Source organism: Nuphar pumila, chromosome 9 (assembly GCF_984573655.1).
Source record: "Nuphar pumila chromosome 9, dmNupPumi1.hap1.1, whole genome shotgun sequence".
NCBI classification, from domain to species: Eukaryota; Viridiplantae; Streptophyta; class Magnoliopsida; order Nymphaeales; family Nymphaeaceae; genus Nuphar; species Nuphar pumila.
In genome coordinates this window covers 4,632,120-4,651,694 of record NC_143257.1, presented here as the reverse complement: position 1 = coordinate 4,651,694, position 19,575 = coordinate 4,632,120, and the positions used below count along the sequence as shown (strand labels likewise).

The window sequence follows — 19,575 nt, the reverse complement described above, 5'->3', positions numbered from 1 at the left end:
TGATTCAACATAAACATATTATATGCATATATGTACACATCTAAGCATTCTCTAAACACTTAAATAACATATGTATCATGAATCAAATATAAGATCCAACATTTTTACATAAACAAACACTTTTTCTTAAAAATGATTTTCGAAAAAAATTTCAGGTTTATAAAACCTTCCAATGAGATTTATAATCTATAAAAATCATATTCAATCAAGGCATACACATTTTCATTGTGCTAAATACATCAAAAAATACCATATTCGAATTTGGGATAATCCAAAATCCCAAACTGCATCTCTACATAGTACTGTTTTGCATACTTTCATAAAAATCGATGCAAAACTCATACATAGATTCAATCAAAGGTTCTAAACCATGATCTTGAATTAAGATCTGACTTCACATGAATCAATTCTAGATATGAACCTATTTGTATTGATTTTTCATACATTTTTTCGCAAAAAACCCAAGTCCTACGACTTTGCACATTTCGAAACAACTTCCAAAAACCACACATGATCAAACAAAGTCTACAAATTTAGAAAAACATCTGATATAAGTCCATACTCATATTTGAAACTAAGATTGAATCCTAAAATACAATAAAATATAGCTAGGGTGCTCACCTATATAGGATCAAATGTCAGATTTCTGCATCTAAGCGCACACTGCCATTCGTTTCTCCTTTGTATGTACCTCCACCACCAACATTGACTCCTTATCCAAGAAGGGGCATGTGGAGGAAGGAGAATAGGAGAGATAAGTTGGGAATAAGAAAGATAAAGTCTTGAGAGAGCAAAAAATAAAGAGAAAGATAAGGGGTGTGTGAGGGGGTCTACTTATTAGGCTTGTTGACTATTTACATTCAGGAAATATAAGCACTTGAAGTTTCCTATTTTAAATGGTTTTCTAGCTTGGCAATATTCTTCTACACCTTGGTCTCTCCCATAAACGTGTGAGAGGGAGAGAGTTTCCAATTTTCAACCTAATGACCTAATCTAAGTAGGTCTCCTAACTAAATATAAATACCATATATATCTCATAGTTAATTAAGATTCTATTCAATTTAGCTAATTAGGTTCCCTTTAATTAGATTAAATAAGAAAGAAGGAACGTGGAGCATCCCACCTTGGATTGGGTGTGGGTCCCACCTAAGGGGCGTCCCTATGGTCCAATTTACCTTAATTAATTAAACTACTTCCTAATTCCATTCCAATTAAATTCCTTAATTAAATTCTAATTGAAATCCATTTCAATTTAAGTTCCAGATTGAATTCAAATTCAATTTAAATTCACATCCAAATTCATATTTAATTAAATCTCAAATCCAAATTTACATTCAATTCAAATTCACATTTAATTCAAATCCAAATTAAATTCACCTTTAATTCTAATTCAAATTAATGTGAAATTCAAATTCAATTCTAATTTAACCCAAATTCGTGTCATAAAATTTATCTTTATTTATTTAAAAAATTATAAAAAAATTTAGGTATTATATTCAAAACCAAACTAAATTTAAAATATAAATTAAATACCAATTAAAATTTAAATATATATTAAAATTATAAACCATACTTGAGATCAAATTTTATTTTTAGTTATTTAATAATTATAAAAAAATCATAAAAAATTATTGGGTATTACATTTAGAGGGTCTCACCCCCTCTTCCTCTCGCATTGCTACTAAAAATGTTTGATCACCTCGTGAGAGGCCCCTCTTGATTTGTAGAGTTAAAATCATAAGGTGTTCGATCAAATTAATGTCAATGCAGGGATTATGCACAGAGTCTATTTTTCCATAAAGCTAACGGCATGTATACTATGGGACCATCTTCGATCCCTCATAGGTTTTCTGTTTTCATAGATTTGGCTTTCACTATACACCATGGTTTCAATATAACAAATGTTAACCTCAGGGACTAATTTACATGGGTTGATGAAAACTTAGGGACTGCTTTATAAATTTGCATATGGCAATGACTAATTTGTAAATGATTTAAATGGCATAGATCATTGTAACTGTTCTAAAATAAATAATGTATATGGACTACCAAAAATTTTTGTCATGGATTTCGACTATCAAAGAGAATTGGGAATGTTTTTGTAAATAACCCAATACTTATCACACAATAAGTGGTTGATGGATAATGACATGTCGGGTGGTTATACCCCATCTTATAAAATTTTGATAAATTTAGGATTATATCATAAAATTAAAAAGGAAAGAGGAGGTTTCCCTTTTAAAATTGTGGAGAAATGACAACTCTTAATAGAAAATTTTCTAATTTTTTGGTGGTAAAGAAGAGGGAATGCCTAGTGATGTCAATGGGTCGAGTTGACCTAGACCCAAACCTATACCAAACACTATAGGGTCAAGGTTTGGTGATAAAAAGGGGGTTCATTTAGAAATCGGGTTGGACAAAAAGGGTCCGATTAGTGCATGGAGCTAGGTATGGTTTATGAAATTTCATATCAAACCCATGTCCAACACAAATACACCTTGATGGGTGTGTAGGGGAGTCAAAGTAAGGAGAAGAAGATGTTGTAATTAGTGTAACTAATTCTGGCAAAGTCAAGGGAGATTGATAGATGGTGCTTCATATAGATGCACATTATCCACTTTTTTATTTAGCTTTGCGAGCAACTAAATAAATGTCACCATAAAAATAACATCGATTTTACATCATCATCGTCCAATATATCCATCCATATATATTGGTTATCTAGGTTTGAAGAAAAACTGCATTAAATGATCATTTACTCTTCCACATATTCAATTTTACAAGACATCAAAGCAATAAATTCTTTATAACTACTATTTTTGGAGACAATTATAGATTTCTAAGTAGAGTGGTAGTGTACTCTAACAATTTCAAAGTCTATTATTAACTGCCTACACCACCCACACAACATATCATTCATTTAATGGAAATAATATATGAGAAAATACCATTCATATACACTTCATACATTTAATTAATATAACTACCTACAACAACCACTCTAAAAATCAACTACCCACAATAACCCTCTAACCCCTATTCAATGGTTGTGCACCTTAAACTCTAACCCCATTACACCAATACAAAAACACTAATATTAACTAAATGACAAACAAACAAACATAAATCAATTACAACGCAAACAAATATCTATTTATAAAAAACTAAACATAACTAACCCTAAACAATAAATTTGATGGCAAATATTAAATAAAACACTTAGAAATATAAAAAATATCAACAACAACAACCAAACACATATATACATGGGGCTATTAAATGCTCATATTTACAAAAAAAAAAATTAAAATGAAATAAACAATATGCAAATATATATATTGTTCATATAAAACTCAACTTTTGACCTAACTAGGAAAGTCAGTGTGAAGGATGATACTGCAACTTCATTACAATGTAGCAAAACTATTTTACGAGACTTGCCGCATGGGGTGAGAAAAAAATGCATAGGGTTCTAAAGAGAAAAAGGGTTATGATTCTTTCTAGAAACAAATAAAAAGGAGAAACAAAATGAATAAAAACAACTTTATATATGATTCAACAAAGTATGCAAAGTTATGTAGAGTAGATCGATATGTATTTGTAGATCTCTTGAGAGAAACTTCATATATTTGGAGGCTATGTATGCAAACTGAGTTAGGTATTTGCAAAGTTTTGATGTTTGAGTTTAAAGGGATGTTCACAAATATTATTATGCAAATTTCAAGATATCTGCATATGCAAAAGATAAAAAGGTCAGCTATTTGCAGAGAGAGATTTTGGTAAATTGTGGGGTTTTAATGAAATGTTATTTTTACCGTATAGTACAGTCAATTTCTGTATATTTTAAGCAACAATATAGTAGGAACCTAGGGATTCAAAGGGAATTGAGGGAGATACAAATACTGGAATCCACTACAAAAGGAAAATATCAACTTCCATGATTGTTTGGAAATACCAATTATTTCTTCAAGGATTTGGATTGCAACTCCACTTGATTCCATGATCCACTTGATTCCATGATTTGGAGAACAACTTTTTTATAATATGGTTTGTGAGTATGACTTACCATTTGTATGCAAAATAAAGTTGCAAATTTGAATATTAAAGGTTTGGACATATCCATTTGCACCCATACAAATAAGGATATAAATGGTCTAAGCACATTCTTACATCTAAATCTAAGTTTGACTCATACTTACACAAGGCCTGACCAAATCCTACACAAATGTACATCTGGTATTGCCCAAGTCAGATATGGATGTCGTATAGGTCTTCTAATTGAGCATGAATATGAATTCAATTCTAGTTTGACCTCAGCCCCATGTTTGACAATTATGTTGGATATGGTTCTGATATGAGTCCCATGTCTCAATATATGTAGTGCTTGGTTTAGCTATATCCAAACAAAATGTAAATTGGGATATAGTTGTGGTCTTAGTCCATGTGCAACTATCATGATTATTATGTTGGATTTGGTTTACCTAGATGTAAGCCAGATATAAAATATTGGATTCCCATATGTAACTATTATGTTGGATTTGGATTACCAAGATCCAAACCAAATATACACTGAGGGAGAGAGTTGCTTAGACGCAAACCAAAGAGAGAGAGAAATACACCGAAAACCTAATATATATAGAGAGAGAGGAGAGAGAGACTGTGAGAGAGAGAGGCTATCCACCGGAATGGCATTGGAATCCTTTCACAACGAGGGTTGCAAATATATCCTCAATTGTGAAGGAGTTGAAAGGGGAAAACAGGGATTTGGAGCCTCCTGAATACGTACGTGCCTACATTTGCGATTCCCAGACCTCCTTCCTCCCAAACAATATTCACTTCACTGGGATTTTCAGGATCTCTGTAACCACCTTCGATCCCCTCCTGTTTCCTCCGACATCAACCTCCCAAACACAGCCTAAGAGTAATTTTTAATCTAGATCTTGTCCCGTCTTTGCATGACCAGCTTTTAATAAGATCCAATCAAGGATTGATATAATGATTGTGTGTGTGAGTGAATTTGTGTATGTGTGTGTGCTTGTGTGTTTTGCAGGTCGCACTTTCCCTGTTTCATGAGTCTTCCTGCTCTGCATCCCTTCTGCACTCTTGAGGGGGTCAGATTCCGTGAGGTTTAGAACAGCAAAGTGGAGGTGCTGATCATATAACTATCACCACATTTGGCCCTCCTTCTACACTTCCCTTTACAAACACTAGATTTTTCCTGCCAGGCATGGGTATGAATCTCTCTCTCTCTCTCTCTCTGAACATATGCTCCACTGAAATGGAGATATATCACCATTAATTGCCTTTTGATCAATGATTTGGTATATATGCTAAGTCATGTATCATAAATTCATGCACTTTATTTAGTATTACTAGGGATTTTCTTTGTGTCGCGAGTAATTCGCTCATGAGAAACAGAGTCCGATCTCTTCCGACGAAAACGTTTTGCTCCGAAAAACGGGGTCACACGTTGATTTTAGGGGCTGACTTCCCCTCAAGAGATTCTTTTCCCTCCTTTGCATTGTCAAGTGACATCTGTAGGAAAAAGTATTTGTTTATGTATAGTACTTCAGTTGAATAGATCCTGTGCAAGTTCATGGCTTTTATAAATTTTTTACATCTTCATGTTGTGTAATAATTATTACTATTGCTATTGCCAGCTCATTTGTTGCTGCATTTGAAAGAGATGAAGCTGGTGGTCAATTGTTCTAAATTCTTTCAAGGGTTTTCCTTTCCTTTTATTTTTTTGCTTTCGTCATTTTTCTTTCAATTAATATTTTTGTAGCAATCTTTCAATGGAACATGCTTTAACAAGACTTTATTGGAGTGTTATGAATGAGGCACCTTGTATCTGTATTTATCTACATTCCGTACAGGAAAAAACCAACCAAAGAACAGGGTGCAGGATATATGTAAACTATAACCTCACCCACTCATATCACCTGGACACTCTACCATCCAGCTGTGAATGTATTCAACACTTGGCGGCACCTAGACACTTTAACTTAATGTGTTATTTATTAATATTTCTTTAGTGTTCTCTTTGTTGGATATATAATGTATTATGGTTGTTTTTTTTTATCCTCTAATTAAAACACTATGATGACTTCATATTGGTCTTATCTTCATGGTTCTATTTGAATCACTATATGAATAATTGTAAAATAAAATGCTAGTATTTTATCAACTCTTAGTCCTTTACTTTATATTACTAATTTAACTCTCTTTCTCTCTCACGCACACACAGCTTGAAGTTTATGCATGTAGTATTCTTTTGTGCATACACACGCATATGACACCCTTGTTCTCATGTATGGTTTCCTAAGCCTAACCTTACACCAATATGTGTCCACCAAGCATAGCTCACCAGTCAACACACTACTACCATTTTGACATATGAAAATTATGTACATTGTGCACCCATATTTTTTGTTATTTTCTTTATGTTTGGAGTCATATTGGAAATGCATTGAGTCAAAAAGTTATTTGATCTCTTTGATGCGTTACCAATATGCGACCTTTATTATTTCATTTGCATGTGGAAAATCCTAATAGTTCCCTTTCTATGCCCTAGTATAGTCTTGTTCTAGCTTATATTAACATTGTCGTTACAGGCATCCTTTAATAGCCACATAACACACTCACTCACACATACATACTAAACTGGTTTGTAAGTTACTGGACAGCAAAATATGATATATTACATTTATACTAAAGAAAAGATACTTTTAGTTGTTGGCTGCGAATGCCCAGAATATTTAATTGCAGGATCTTATGAGGATGATTAGTTGGATTCACAAAAACAAATGGGGAGCAATAAGGTCAACCAGGCAGTACCTTGTGATCCATCCCCGTTGCCATCCTATGAAACAGCTATGGAAGCACTCTCCTCTCTTATTTCCCGTCGTAAACGTGGGGATGGAAGTCCCAGCCCGACAGGAACAGGTCACCGAGATGATAAATTACAGTTAATGGAGAAGTATGTTAAGGTAAGTGCATACAACATTTTGAGTTTATTCAATCTCATTTGTGTAACAATAATATATGCACGTAAATTTATACATCTCTATGCTGAGGAATTTAGTTGCCGCATGTATTAACTAGGTTAAGAGGTAATGTTATCAGCAGATACTATGTATGCTTTACATAATGCTTTGTTCCCAAAACTGGCAAAAGAGATTTGGCACTCATTTTTCTTGGTTATGCATGATTTGCTCCAAATAAGCATGGCACTTGAACAAGTGTGTATATCATTGACTTTTGGTACCATGGCTGCCGTCATATTTTTGAGTGAATATTCACATTTGTACAAAAACCAAAAATTGTATAATATATGTGAATATTTTGAAATGACCAAGTGATGGCTTATCATGCAAAGGTTGTTTTTGGCACATAGATATTGAATTATTTGAGCAGCTCATGTGAAACAATATAACCTAGAGCATTTTGTTTTCTTTTCCAATAAAATTTCTTTCTGAAACCTACTTTTCACCTTTATGAAGAAATTTGGACTCATTTGGCATGAAGTCCATCTTCAGTTATCCAAATTTTCTCCCTTAGCATACACAAAGGGGTTTTTGCCAACTTTACGTAGATCTTAGATGTGCTTAAAGGGAATTTTCAGTTTTGTTATTTTATATTTTTGCTCATGGATAGATATCCTTGTTTGTAATGGTTAGTTTTTGATAAGTTCATTAGAAACAATATTTTTCTAGTTTCATGGATCACGCTTTTATGTTCAGAAGTCGAGGATTTTTTGATCTTTTGTTGTTGCTTAGTGCTGTTTAGTTCTTTTCTGTTGTGGTTGCTATGATGAGGATGGAGTAAAATTATTCAGCTTACATTCACAATAGTTCTGTATTTATGACTTGTACATGTTACTGTTTAAGAAGGTTTTGGAATGCACATAGTTGTGACATTAGTAAGATGGTGAGAAATCACAAATGGTTTTCTGGGCCAAAGAATCTGTGATATGTTCTTCAAGTATCCTATAAATTAATTGGTCTCAGGTTATGTTGAAGTAGTTTCATCAGTCTATCAACAAGTCAATACATGAAAATAAGTTCTTACCAGAGTTACCAGTCGAGGAAGCGGGAGCGGGAAGCGATACGGGAAGCAGGAGCGGGAAGTGAGGCACTTTCAAAAATTTAGGAAGCGGGAAAGCGTGGGACTACTTAGAAGAAAATTCTGAACCGTCTCAGAAGCGACCTAGGAAGCGAACTGGAAGCGACCTAGGAAGCGAACCGGAAGCGAGGGGAAGCCAAAAAATGAAAAAAATGGGGAAGCGTGGGGGAAGCGCGCTTCCCCAAAAAGGGGGATGCTTCCCCTCGCGCTTCGGAAGCGCGCTTCGGGGAAGCGCGCTTCCCCTTTTACCTAGGCGCTTCCGGTAACTCTGGTTCTTACAATATAAAGCATAGTTAATGAATAGAATATTTCTATCCTATTATTCATATGGGAGATAGTCTTTGAAGCATGCATCTGGCCTAAGGTTAAGGACTTTTTATGATCCACATTGCACTTGTAGCTTGATGGGTGATAATTGTACAGAGAAAAAGAAAAAGATGCAGTTTGATTATAATATGGTGGGATGATGTCATCTCTGTGTATTGCACATTGAAATCATTCAAATCAATGTGTTGAAACCCTTGAAAGGCTGGAATTTGTGAAAATGAAGGGTTGATGCCTTATAGATTATGGCATAATCTTTATTTGATTATTCCATTCATTATATTAATAACATGAGAAGCACTTTTAGAATCTTTTTTTCACTTAGATGGTATCATTGTAATAGATGTGTTAGTTTCTATCATTCTATGGTATATTGTGCTTTTCTTGCATATAAATGACAACTTTCAGGTCCACTTTTAGAAGAAAATGCTTCACGTTTACATACTTGATTGAGGGTTTTTTTGGAGGAAAAGAAATATTTGAGGAAGATGAGAGAGGTCCTTTTGGCAATTAAATTGCATGATCTCAGTGTGACATGCTCCTCTTCCTATATTGTGTGTTTTTGTAGGTCTAATAAATTACAACAAGGCCACTGATTAATAGATGCTATGCGGAATTAAACAAATAACCCCCAATAGTAATTCTTCTAAGAGACGTAGCTTATCAATGTTATCATACAATACGTTATGATATATACTAACCTTAGAAAAAAAATGATTACATACACCCTTGAAACTACCTGTACAGTACGTGTTGTACGGTACATGTACTTATTGTAGGATAAACTCCAACATGGGGTACCCAACACTGCTGGAATTGCAATTTCTGGCGGTTTTTGTCTTTCATTTTTTTGACAAGTCCAACCAGTTTTGGCCTGATTTTTTATGTATGCTGTGTTTATTTTGACCCCGTAACATATCTAACTTTATTTTCATCACATTGGAAATGCATTTTAGGGTGTTGTAGAATTGGGTTTTGGGGTTCTCCGTCTTTTTTTAATCTAGAATCTGAATCAGCATTGACAGTGCGCTGATGTGCATTTGTTGTGGCCAAGGAAGGTGATCTCTACCTTTCTCTTCCATTATTCTACATTTTGATGTAAGACATTATAAACTTTGAATATTGGTGAAGAAATGCATATATGAATTATTTTTAGATTTTTCATGCTCATACAAATTATTCATTTCTATGTCACATGGATGCGGATGCGGGTATGGGATACAATGCGGATTCACTTGGTACAATTCAACAATTTTTAAAAATTAGGATTTGGGGACACAACCATACATATATTATATATATAAGCATATTTTTTACCATGTCACACGTGTCAAACTCCATGTTATACGTGTCAAACATGTCATGCGTGTTGGACACCATGTCACTCGTATCGGATACTGTCACACGTCATAGATCGTGTTGGCATGTCATACATGATCTATATAATGTCTGACCCGAATCACACCGAATCCGAAGTCCGAATCCATGTGTTGTACTGACGTGCTATCCCCTCCTTGAGGGGTGTGTCCCTGTGACATAGATTCATTGTTTTGGAGCTTTTGAGTTAAATATATTAGCAGAATAAGCAGTAGATCTAAGATCCACAGGTGACCCAGCATAGAGATATTGTGAACCAGCTGGGAAGAAATCAATGAAGCATTGTTTTTATGCATTTGTACTTAGCTATATCAATTCAAATTTCACTTTATAGTTCACAACTCTGAGAAGCAATACAAATCTCCTAATATTTCAACCAATGTTCATGTAGAGATGGATAATTGCTAGCTTACAAGAGATAAATATAAGAAGAGAACAACCTCCATCAGAAGTCATTCTGGATTTTGAAGATGGAATGCTTTATGAAGTTGAGTCGTTGACCCATCATTACTGCCACCAGCTTCAAAAGTTGAGAAATTCCTGAGCTTATGAAGAGCAAGGAATAGAACTAAAAATAAAATGTTAAGGATTTACTTAATTTTTTGTTGAAAGTGGTCTTGTCACGACTTTATAGTTGAGTCTAGAAAATTTGAGTTTTAGGATATTAGATATTTAATTTGTTTTTAGATTGGCTTGATTGTTGCATAGTATTTGTCCTTTTTCTCTATCACCCATTTGTGTTTTATGTATCATGAACTATGACTGTTCAGATTAGCTTGAATGAAATCATGCTTTAATTATTTGTAATTGCATTTGTTTTCTACTCTGCTATATGTTTATTATATTATTTAGCTTCATTCTTAATCACCATTATTTATTTTTTGCTTTTATTTTTTCTAAATCTTTTAAGTTAATGTTATGCAAATTTATGATTTTTATGATGTGTTACAATACCATACCATATTCTAGCTGTTATAATTTGAGTTATGGTATATATCTAGAACATTGCATAAAATAGTTATTAAAACAAAAACAGATTGCACGTGTGTCATATATCGTCAATCATCTTCTAATGGCCTCCCTCAAGTTGTACACATGGACAACATGAACTTTAGAAAGCAGGACCTTCTATTAGGTAATCCTTTTGTATATGAATCTGTAGATAATTTTAGTCTCAAATTTTGCATTTTTTTTTTATATGAAATGTTGATCAATCTCAGGGTGCTTTGTTTTCCCATGATGAATTGGACTTAGTGAAATCATTGTGCACTATGATTTTCACAAAATAATACAGATTTTGAATCTGTTCCAGAATCTTTCTCCATTTCACTAGGTATGCTTGTCTAGTATGGTTGGAACTGTCTCAAGGACCATTGACACCTTATTCCATGGAGCCCCTAAACTTGGTATTAGAGTGCATTATAGTTGCATCAGTCTCGTATTCCTTTGTGTGGCATTATTTTGTATTTTATGATTGCTACTTATTTGTATTTTTTTCTGGGAGAGTCTCTGTCTTTCATTATTGTAATCTTTATGCACTCACTCTTGTATTCATTTAGGAAGAGGAGCATATATCACACTGAGATCACACCGAGTCTCTGTCACACTGACATTTCCTCTTATTGTCTTGTGTTCTAATTGTTTTGAGCACTTAGGCCCCTGTATACATGGATAAAGTTCCTTCCACTTATTTCGTTATCCAATAATTTTGTAGTTGTTGTAAAGATTCACGCACAAAGCCTCCAACTTTTTATGCCAGGTCGAAATAAATTAGCATTTGCTGTTTAAGTGATCCTTTTCTATTTTTGTTTGCTTTCCAAATGGTGAATTCTGACACTAGTTTAGGTTGATCCCATCAAAGAATTTGTTGTCATTTTGTTGCGACTATATAGCTTTGGCTTGAAGATTGAAGATCAGTACCTTTTTCACAGATACTAGAACTGGAGGTGTCTATTGATGGGCTTAACGTTATTCACATTGCCGGAACTAAGGGGAAGGTAATTTTTCTGATTAACAGAATGACCCAATAAAGTCTACTTAAGGTCATAAATGCTATCTTCCTTATTTTTCCTTTGAAAAATTAGCTTCTACAACTGTGCCTTTTCTGTGAAAATTATCTAATATCCTTGGTTAGGTTTGATAGAAATAGTCGGTATCATTTATTGATTATGGAAGAACCAATCTTTTTGGTCTCCGTTAAATAGAACAGTGAAATATTTGGAGTTGCTCCCATCTTTGTTCTTGATGGATGTCTTTCATAAAAACTAAGATCTTCATGATGCTTTCAATTTTTAATGGCAGATATTGTTTGCAAGCCTGGCCACATGATGATGCTTAATTTCTCATGGCTGTTGGAGTTACCATCAAATCCCAGTTTGTTTTTACTGAAGATGTCGACCGAACAATCATGCTTCTATTTTATGGTGTAAATAAATGAATGGAAGCTTGTCATTTTGTGGACATGCTTGCTGCATGTGTAAATGGCCTGGACCATATCATGAAATGGAAACTAAATTTCTATAAAATTCATATAATAGAAAATCATGAATGCTATAAATTGAAAGAAAAAAATTTGTCAGAAAATGAAAAATTGAAAAAGATTTAAAAAGAGAGGTAATAGAAACTTATATGATACCCTTAACAAATGTAATGGTATAAAGTGAAAAATCAAGAAATTTGTTATAAGAACCAACCATTGTCTCATAATCTTTTAAGACTTTGCTGGAAAGTGATTGATTAATATTTTAGCCGTATAATTTTTCATTGTGTCCTTGTGCAAGATACATGTGAGTATAATTACATAAGTCGCTTATCCACATTTCCTTTATCTTTTTTTTTTATTATTATTTTGGGGAAACAAATCAATGAACTGATTCACAGCTTCACTGTGGTGCTCCTCAGGCTATGTCACAGGGATACTCCATTTTGATTGCCGTTCTGTATCCCTTTATACGCACATCATATTGGAAACCTCATAGAAATGGCTGTATCCCCGTATCAGCAGTCGTATCCATGTGACATAGTCCCCAGGGAAGTGCCTAAGAGTACTATCCAGCCCTTTTCATGATTGAGCCCTTCTTCAAAATAAATCTTGGTTGAAATGTTCATGCTGTAGTTCGACTTAACAATCATCATTGATTCTCCAGAATATCCCACTTCATCACTTAACTCTCTTATTACCAAGACAGTCATTATTATTTAACAAAGTTCTAGTCAATAAGTTGGACAGATTTCTTCATCTCAGTGCCGTTACATAAACCTCTAATTTTCATTAGTTCTACTCCCCACCTTAATCATCTCGAAGAATAAGAAAAGATTAAGCAGGCTGTTAGAGATATATGTCAAATTATTGAGTCAAAACATTTTGCTGATCTCTCACTTTTAATATTTCTCTGGAATTATCCTCTCACAGATGCACCCTGAGATGTTTAATTTGGAGCTTAGCCAGTTGGTCATCAAAGATGCTACCAACCAACCAAAGAATGAAATAATACACTACTACTACTGTTAATTTTTGGTATTATCACCATTCGAGTAGTCTTGGCAATGGCTTTACCTCAAAGCTTGCTGGATTCAGTCTTCTTTGAAAGCCATCATGCCCTTCATTTACTTTAAACAAGTGAGATAGATAATAAGGCAAATCTTAATGTTTTTTTGTGAAAGATGGATTGCTTATTCCTGAATAATAGGCTTTGGTGTTCTCCTCACACTGTTGAATAAAGTGGGGATAAAGAGTTATGTGAGCATACTATCTAACTTTGTTTAAAAGGAATTTTCCTACACTTTGTTAATGGATACCACTATGGAGGTGAAGATAGGCTTGCCTGACTCCACTTTCTCTCTCTCATGTCTCTTTTTTCTAGAGAGAAAAAGATTGAAACACATGACTCACAATGCTATCACTTCTTCCATGTCAACTTAATGAAATTGTATCTCGTAATATTGCATGTTGGAGAATATCTAGGCCCTAGGCTAAAATATTTAATTCTGTTGCTTATCTTCTGTTGGCTGATTTTTGTGAACCAAATAATATGCAACTAGTTTTAGCCTTTTAACACTTGGAGACAGCCCTTAAATACTAGTCAATGTGAGAAAAAGGGGAAGTAGAGGTGAGAGGCAAGAGGGGTACAAATTGCTGAGATGAGTTATGTGAAAACATTGAATGGTTGGTAGCTATTCCTATTATGATTATATGTTAATTGTTACAATTGTGGACTTGTACAAAGTTCAAGCATGGATTAAATGAAACGGCCCTAGCACTTTGATTGCCATGGAGATTGGACAAAAGAGATTTTCAAATTTCAAATGCACAAGCCATTAGATGTGTAACCTAAGACTAGTTGTAACTGTAGCCACAATAGAATCCAAGATACAAAAAAATGCATTGCAGAAGGCTTGTGTTTGGCAGGATGCATATTTAGTTTGCATTTGAATACACCACTAGAACCAGTTGATCGATATATTCACCTGTTTTGGCTTCACATAAACCAGCCTATCTATAGCCATGCCTCAGTTTGCATTTGAATTCACCAGTAGAACCAGTTGATCAATATATTCACCTGTTGTGGCTTCACATAATCCAGCCTCTCTATAACCATACCTTTAGTTAGCATCCTTTTAATGACTTCTGCGTGGCTTTGCCTGGTGTTTTTGCAACTGACAGTCACATAAGCTGGTAAACAAGCTGAATAAGCAAAGCTTGATTCATCTTTATGGCTAGCCAAGCTAGGCTCAAGCTCATGATGAGCCTGAGCTATATGAGCTGGGCACGAGCTAGCTTATTTAAACAAGTATGTTGTTTCAAAGGTGGAAGTAATAGGATTTGAACTCTCGACCTATTGAGCTAAGTTCAAGCTGGCTCATTTATAAAAAGCTGTAAACAATAGGATTTGAACTCTAAAGCTTTTGTTTCCAAACCAAACACTTTAACCATTTGTTCTATGCAAAACTATATGATGCAACACATCTGGATCAATCCCATACATGCGAGGAGCTGGAAGATGATTCACCATTGAAGACCCGCTCCGAGAAAGCATACCCAAGTCAAAAATGACCCATTCAAGCTAAAATAGGGTATAAGGGTATTTTTGTCATTTCATATTTTTGCATTTTTGAGATTTTTGTCGTTAGTATCTCAGAAATCCCTTTAGCTAGCCTAGTTCCAATTTTGAGAATTTTTGGAACTATAAAAATATCTTTTGTATTTTTTAATTTAGGTGTTGGGTTTTATGGATCCGGATAGTTCTAGTATCCATTAAGATCCACTTTGGGTACTAGAGGGTTTAGGGGTATTCTGGGTAGATTTTATTTTGTGGTCCAACAATGGATCTGAACTTTGGATCTCAATTATATGAGTTGCGAACGATCCTATCCACCCAAGATTGGATTCTTCTCATTGACCAAGGTATAGGTGGCCTCTTGAGTGAGCCACTCTCCACATTTTTATAAGTTTGTCATTAACCAATAAAGGAGGAGAATAGGACAAAATTAAGAGAGTGTTTCTCACTGGCCCTCAAGTAAGGTGGCCTCTCATGAGAGCCAATAAGAACACGACCCTCTTCTTCTCCCTTTAAAAGCCAAACTAAAAAATGTTGGACCAGTTTTTGCCTAAGTTTTGAAAAATTTCTGTAAATGAATGGTGAAATGAGAACACCATGAGAGATGCAATGGGAGCCTAGTGAAGGCTGAACCCAAGTCTGAACCGTGAGATCGAGTGATTTGAGAGCTTGTGAAGTTCCTTCTTCAACGTCTTCTTCTTTTGGCGTCAGCTGGTGACGTCTTGGAGCTGCTGTGCAAGTTGCAGCTGAATATGTGTGTGGTGCTGAACTCGTTGCTGTGTGAGTTTTGGTTGCTGAACCAATGTCTGAACCATAGCAGCCGAACCAAGGTCACTTGGTGTGGATTGACCTACATGAATGGCCAGCTTGGTGGTGGTTTGAGTCATTCATAACTTTGAATGTGCTGGAATTTCTTTACTACGTGTGACATTGAAATCGTCAATTCTGAATTTGAGGGTTGTTAAATTTTGTTTGTTGTGACGTATTGCTGGAATCGTGTTTACTTGAATCATTGAGGCGGAACATTGAACCCTTGTGACTGTTTTCTGTCCTGTCAGACCCTGTTGCGGTGACAGAGTTGTATCTCTTTGGTTATAAGTCCGTTTCTGACGTTCTTAGGTTCGTTGGAAAGCAGACGAGTACAACCACATTTTATATGTTCAGCCCGTCTTCAGATTCTATCTCTACAACCTTTGAAAACAGACCCGAATAGTGAGAAACAATCATTTTGGTGACTGTTTTTCGCTAGAAACACTCGATCTTTGATCTATATTTCAGCATCTCGGTGTTGAAAATTCATGTTTTTTGGCTTGTTGAAAAGTTGAGAGCTAGATCTAGGTTCGCTCAGTTCTCAGTCGGGGTCGAAAGTCCCTCTAGGGCTGTCATTTCTCCGATCCAAAATCACACTGTAGTCTGTAGTGTTTTTCCTGTTTTGTGAAACAGTCGACCAATCTGCATTCCTAGAGACTTATCTCTCCAATCGCTCATCGGATCACTATGATTCCGGTGGCGTTGGAAAGATAACAAAATTCTCCTTCTCTATTCTTTTTACCGTTTTTCTAGATTTTTGGCGCAAGTGCCTAGAAAATAGGTAGTATCAGTCAGGACAGGGGCAGCAGCTTCTATTCAGCACTTGTTTTAGCAGTGTTCCCGAGGTCATATCTTGGCACCCCTTTGTCGATTTTCGGCATGCCATACGCCATTGAAAAGGTCTTTTTACTTGCTGTCTTTTCTCTGTTGAGGGTTTTCCTAGACAAAAATCAGTAGCAACGTCTGCTACTGTTTATTGACTTAGAAAAGTTTTCGGGTGTCCTACGTCGCACATATGCTTAGTCACTTCCGCATTGAAACCATACATTTAGAGCGTGTTTGCCAATGACCCTCGTAGTCATTTGCATCACTATGTGATGTTAAATATAACCAAGATATATTTATTACTGCTTAAGGAGCCTATACCAGCTGAGCTGAGCAAATACCTGTTGTTTGTGTTCGGCTTGTCAAACCTATTTTATGAGTTCGAACAAGCTCTTTATGATCTGAGCCATGATCGGCTCCTCTCGTTTCCCAACTGCTGGTCAGATCAATACAACTGGATTTCGTATATGTTCACACTTCACACCAAGAAAGAATTCTAATAATACAAGATTCTTAGTTTAAATTTTTTCAATTGTTTCGCTCATGGATTTGTGTCATTAACATGTATTGGAACTATTTTTATCCTGTCACTTTTGGAACAAATAAACAAACAAATGACCCGCTTGACAACTAGAGAGGCCAAAAGATCAAAATGCATCGATGTGGATTGTTTTCAAACTAGTAGCCGCCTTGTGTATGCTTCATCATGTGGATTTTCACAAAGAAATGCATTTTGGACATAATCCTTCTTCTTGTCCACATGGGGAAACTCATGAACATCACCATGTTGATGGGATGTCACAAGTTTGAAACTCATGAGTTCGTGGCCTTTTTTTTCAAGGCTGAAGTTGCGTGTACTCCCTGGTGGGCAAGGGGAATCTGGGCTTTTTTGCTAATAAACTCGGTCAGTAAGGCTGTTTTTCCCTGGTTATAAAATAAAATCTTCTTGCTAAGCTGGTCTTAGATCTCAGTGTTTTCATCTATATCTTAATAAGTCTTGTATGTCTGATGACATAAATGGGGCCCAACCCCAACCGACCTTTTGGGAGAGGAATCCCTGTTAGAGTGCCTCAGGAAGTAGATCAGAATAAATGCTTAACCTGTAACTTGGACATCCTTTTTAACTGAAAGCCCCTTTTGTTGATGTTCTTTACTTGTATGTAGCTTATGTTCCTTTAGCAAAGTTTTCTTTTTCTTGGCCTCAAAAATGAAAAAGAACAGGAAAAAAAAATCGTGCTGTCCAAAATGAACTAAATATCAAAAGATTGAGCTGGAAAATAGGCTTCTCATATTCTTTTCTTTACTCGAAATAATATACTCTCCATGTGGCTATGTTTATTCATAATGAGTTGCGTTGACCAGATTTCCATAGTAAGATCAGTATGCATTGTCTGTGTGGGAGTAGGTTTGCTTGCACTTTTGAAGTCGATGAACTAAAATATCAAAAAATGAGCTGGCAAATAGGCTTCTCATTATTGTTTTCTTTTACTTGAAATAATGTACTCTCCATGTGTCTATGTTTATTCATGGTGAGTTGTGTTGACCGGATTTCCATAGTATAATCAGTTTGCAGTATCTGTGGGAGTAGGTTTGACTTAATTTATAAGTTTATAACTGGGTATTTTCCATTTTCCTATCTTCCTTTTACCCTAAATTCTGAAAAACATCTAGCCTTTTCGTAAATAATATATCTAAGTTTATACAAAAAATTAAGCAGCAGCCCAACATGGAGTCATCCCAAGTATCGTTTCATTACACTGAAGTTGCCATATATTTTACTTATTGCTAAGATATATGGAAACATCCAACCCTTTTTCTTCCCATCTTTCTCTTCCCTTAGCTGTTTCACAGAATACCATTATCATCATGGATGTTTCAAAGCAGTTGATGATTCACACTACATGAGACATCACCACCAGTGCGTTCAGGTACTCTCTCTTTCTCTCTGACCGCCAACCACACTGCAATATTCATCCAAAAGAATGCACCCGTACTGAAATGCTTGCCTGTACTAGATGTCCTTCCACTGGATCGCTCCTTTTCAAGTGCACTCCCATATCTTCTGCTCTTTTCCTTACAAATGTCAAAATCCTTGAATACTTTTTATTATTTTAAAAAGGTTAAAATCAAGGGTAAAAGTGTATTTTTGCATACCAGTTAATCATTTCTGTTTGTGATTGTGGTGAAGGTAATCACAAAATTTTTCTTCAAAAATCATGTGATAGAAAACATCATTTATGAAAGCCTGGTTGTTTTCTGGGATTTTGGGTAAAAGGTGAGAGCCAAACGGTAAACTTTAATACATTAACTATCCTCTCTCATCCTTCTATTATTCTTGACGTATGTTCCATTGGTGTTTCTTTTTTATCTTTTTACCACTATTTTTTGTTGAAACATTTCCTTTAGTAGTAGGCACTAAGTCCTTCATACACAAGCATATTAATATATACGATTAGCTGAAAGAGTATGTCTAGACATTCCTTGTAAGTATTTGTTATTGGAGTATTTACCATACATTCATGTATGGGTATACAGAACTAAATGAGCTTTTGTCCTCACAATTTTTGCTGCAGGGTTCAACATGTACCTTTTCTGAAGCTATCTTACGTGCATGTGGTTTTCGTACGGGACTTTTTACATCACCCCACTTGATTGATGTGAGAGAAAGATACCGTATTAATGGGTTAGTACTTTAAGATAAATTTAATTACCTGTTATTAGCCTTGGTTTTTTTGCTAACTAAAAGTTGTAAGGCCTCCAAGTTAATTCACATTAGTGCAAGTCAGCTTGGATTTGTGGCAAATGGCCAACCCTGTACATGATGCGGTTGTGCTTGATCCATGTTGCAGCCAAGTAAATGAATTACACCATGGCTGAGCACAGTCAAGCTGACTTTTCTTCCAACACTGACATGTGCATGCATGTGTCATATGATATGAGCTTAATCATTTGCAAAGTCTTGTCTTGGGATTGAATTGTTGATCGAGTAACAGATTGTATAGATGAATAAGACCCATGAAGAAATCAGATGAAATTAAATAATTAAAAAGATAAGCTC

At 35.2% G+C, this 19,575-nt stretch overlaps 1 protein-coding gene across 4 annotated transcripts in view; it reads left to right on the top strand.

Annotated features, from left to right (window-relative positions):
* The first annotated feature begins 4,617 nt into the window (after window positions 1-4,617).
* LOC149828262 (folylpolyglutamate synthase-like) overlaps window positions 4,618-19,575 on the top strand; it is an 88,426-nt gene continuing 73,468 nt past the window's right edge. For 3 of the 4 annotated variants that reach the window (XR_016434264.1, XM_090017483.1, XM_090017481.1), the window contains exons 1-5: window positions 4,618-4,921; window positions 5,051-5,231; window positions 6,769-6,989; window positions 11,757-11,822; window positions 19,091-19,200. Coding sequence is in view for 3 of the 4 variants with exons in the window: in XM_090017483.1 (XP_089873609.1) it covers window positions 6,807-6,989; window positions 11,757-11,822; window positions 19,091-19,200 (359 nt within the window). In the remaining variant the exon portion in view is untranslated. Of the gene's footprint in view, window positions 4,922-5,050; window positions 5,232-6,749; window positions 6,990-11,756; window positions 11,823-19,090; window positions 19,201-19,575 lie in introns of those variants that run through there. The other variant, XM_090017482.1, reaches the window with a different exon arrangement.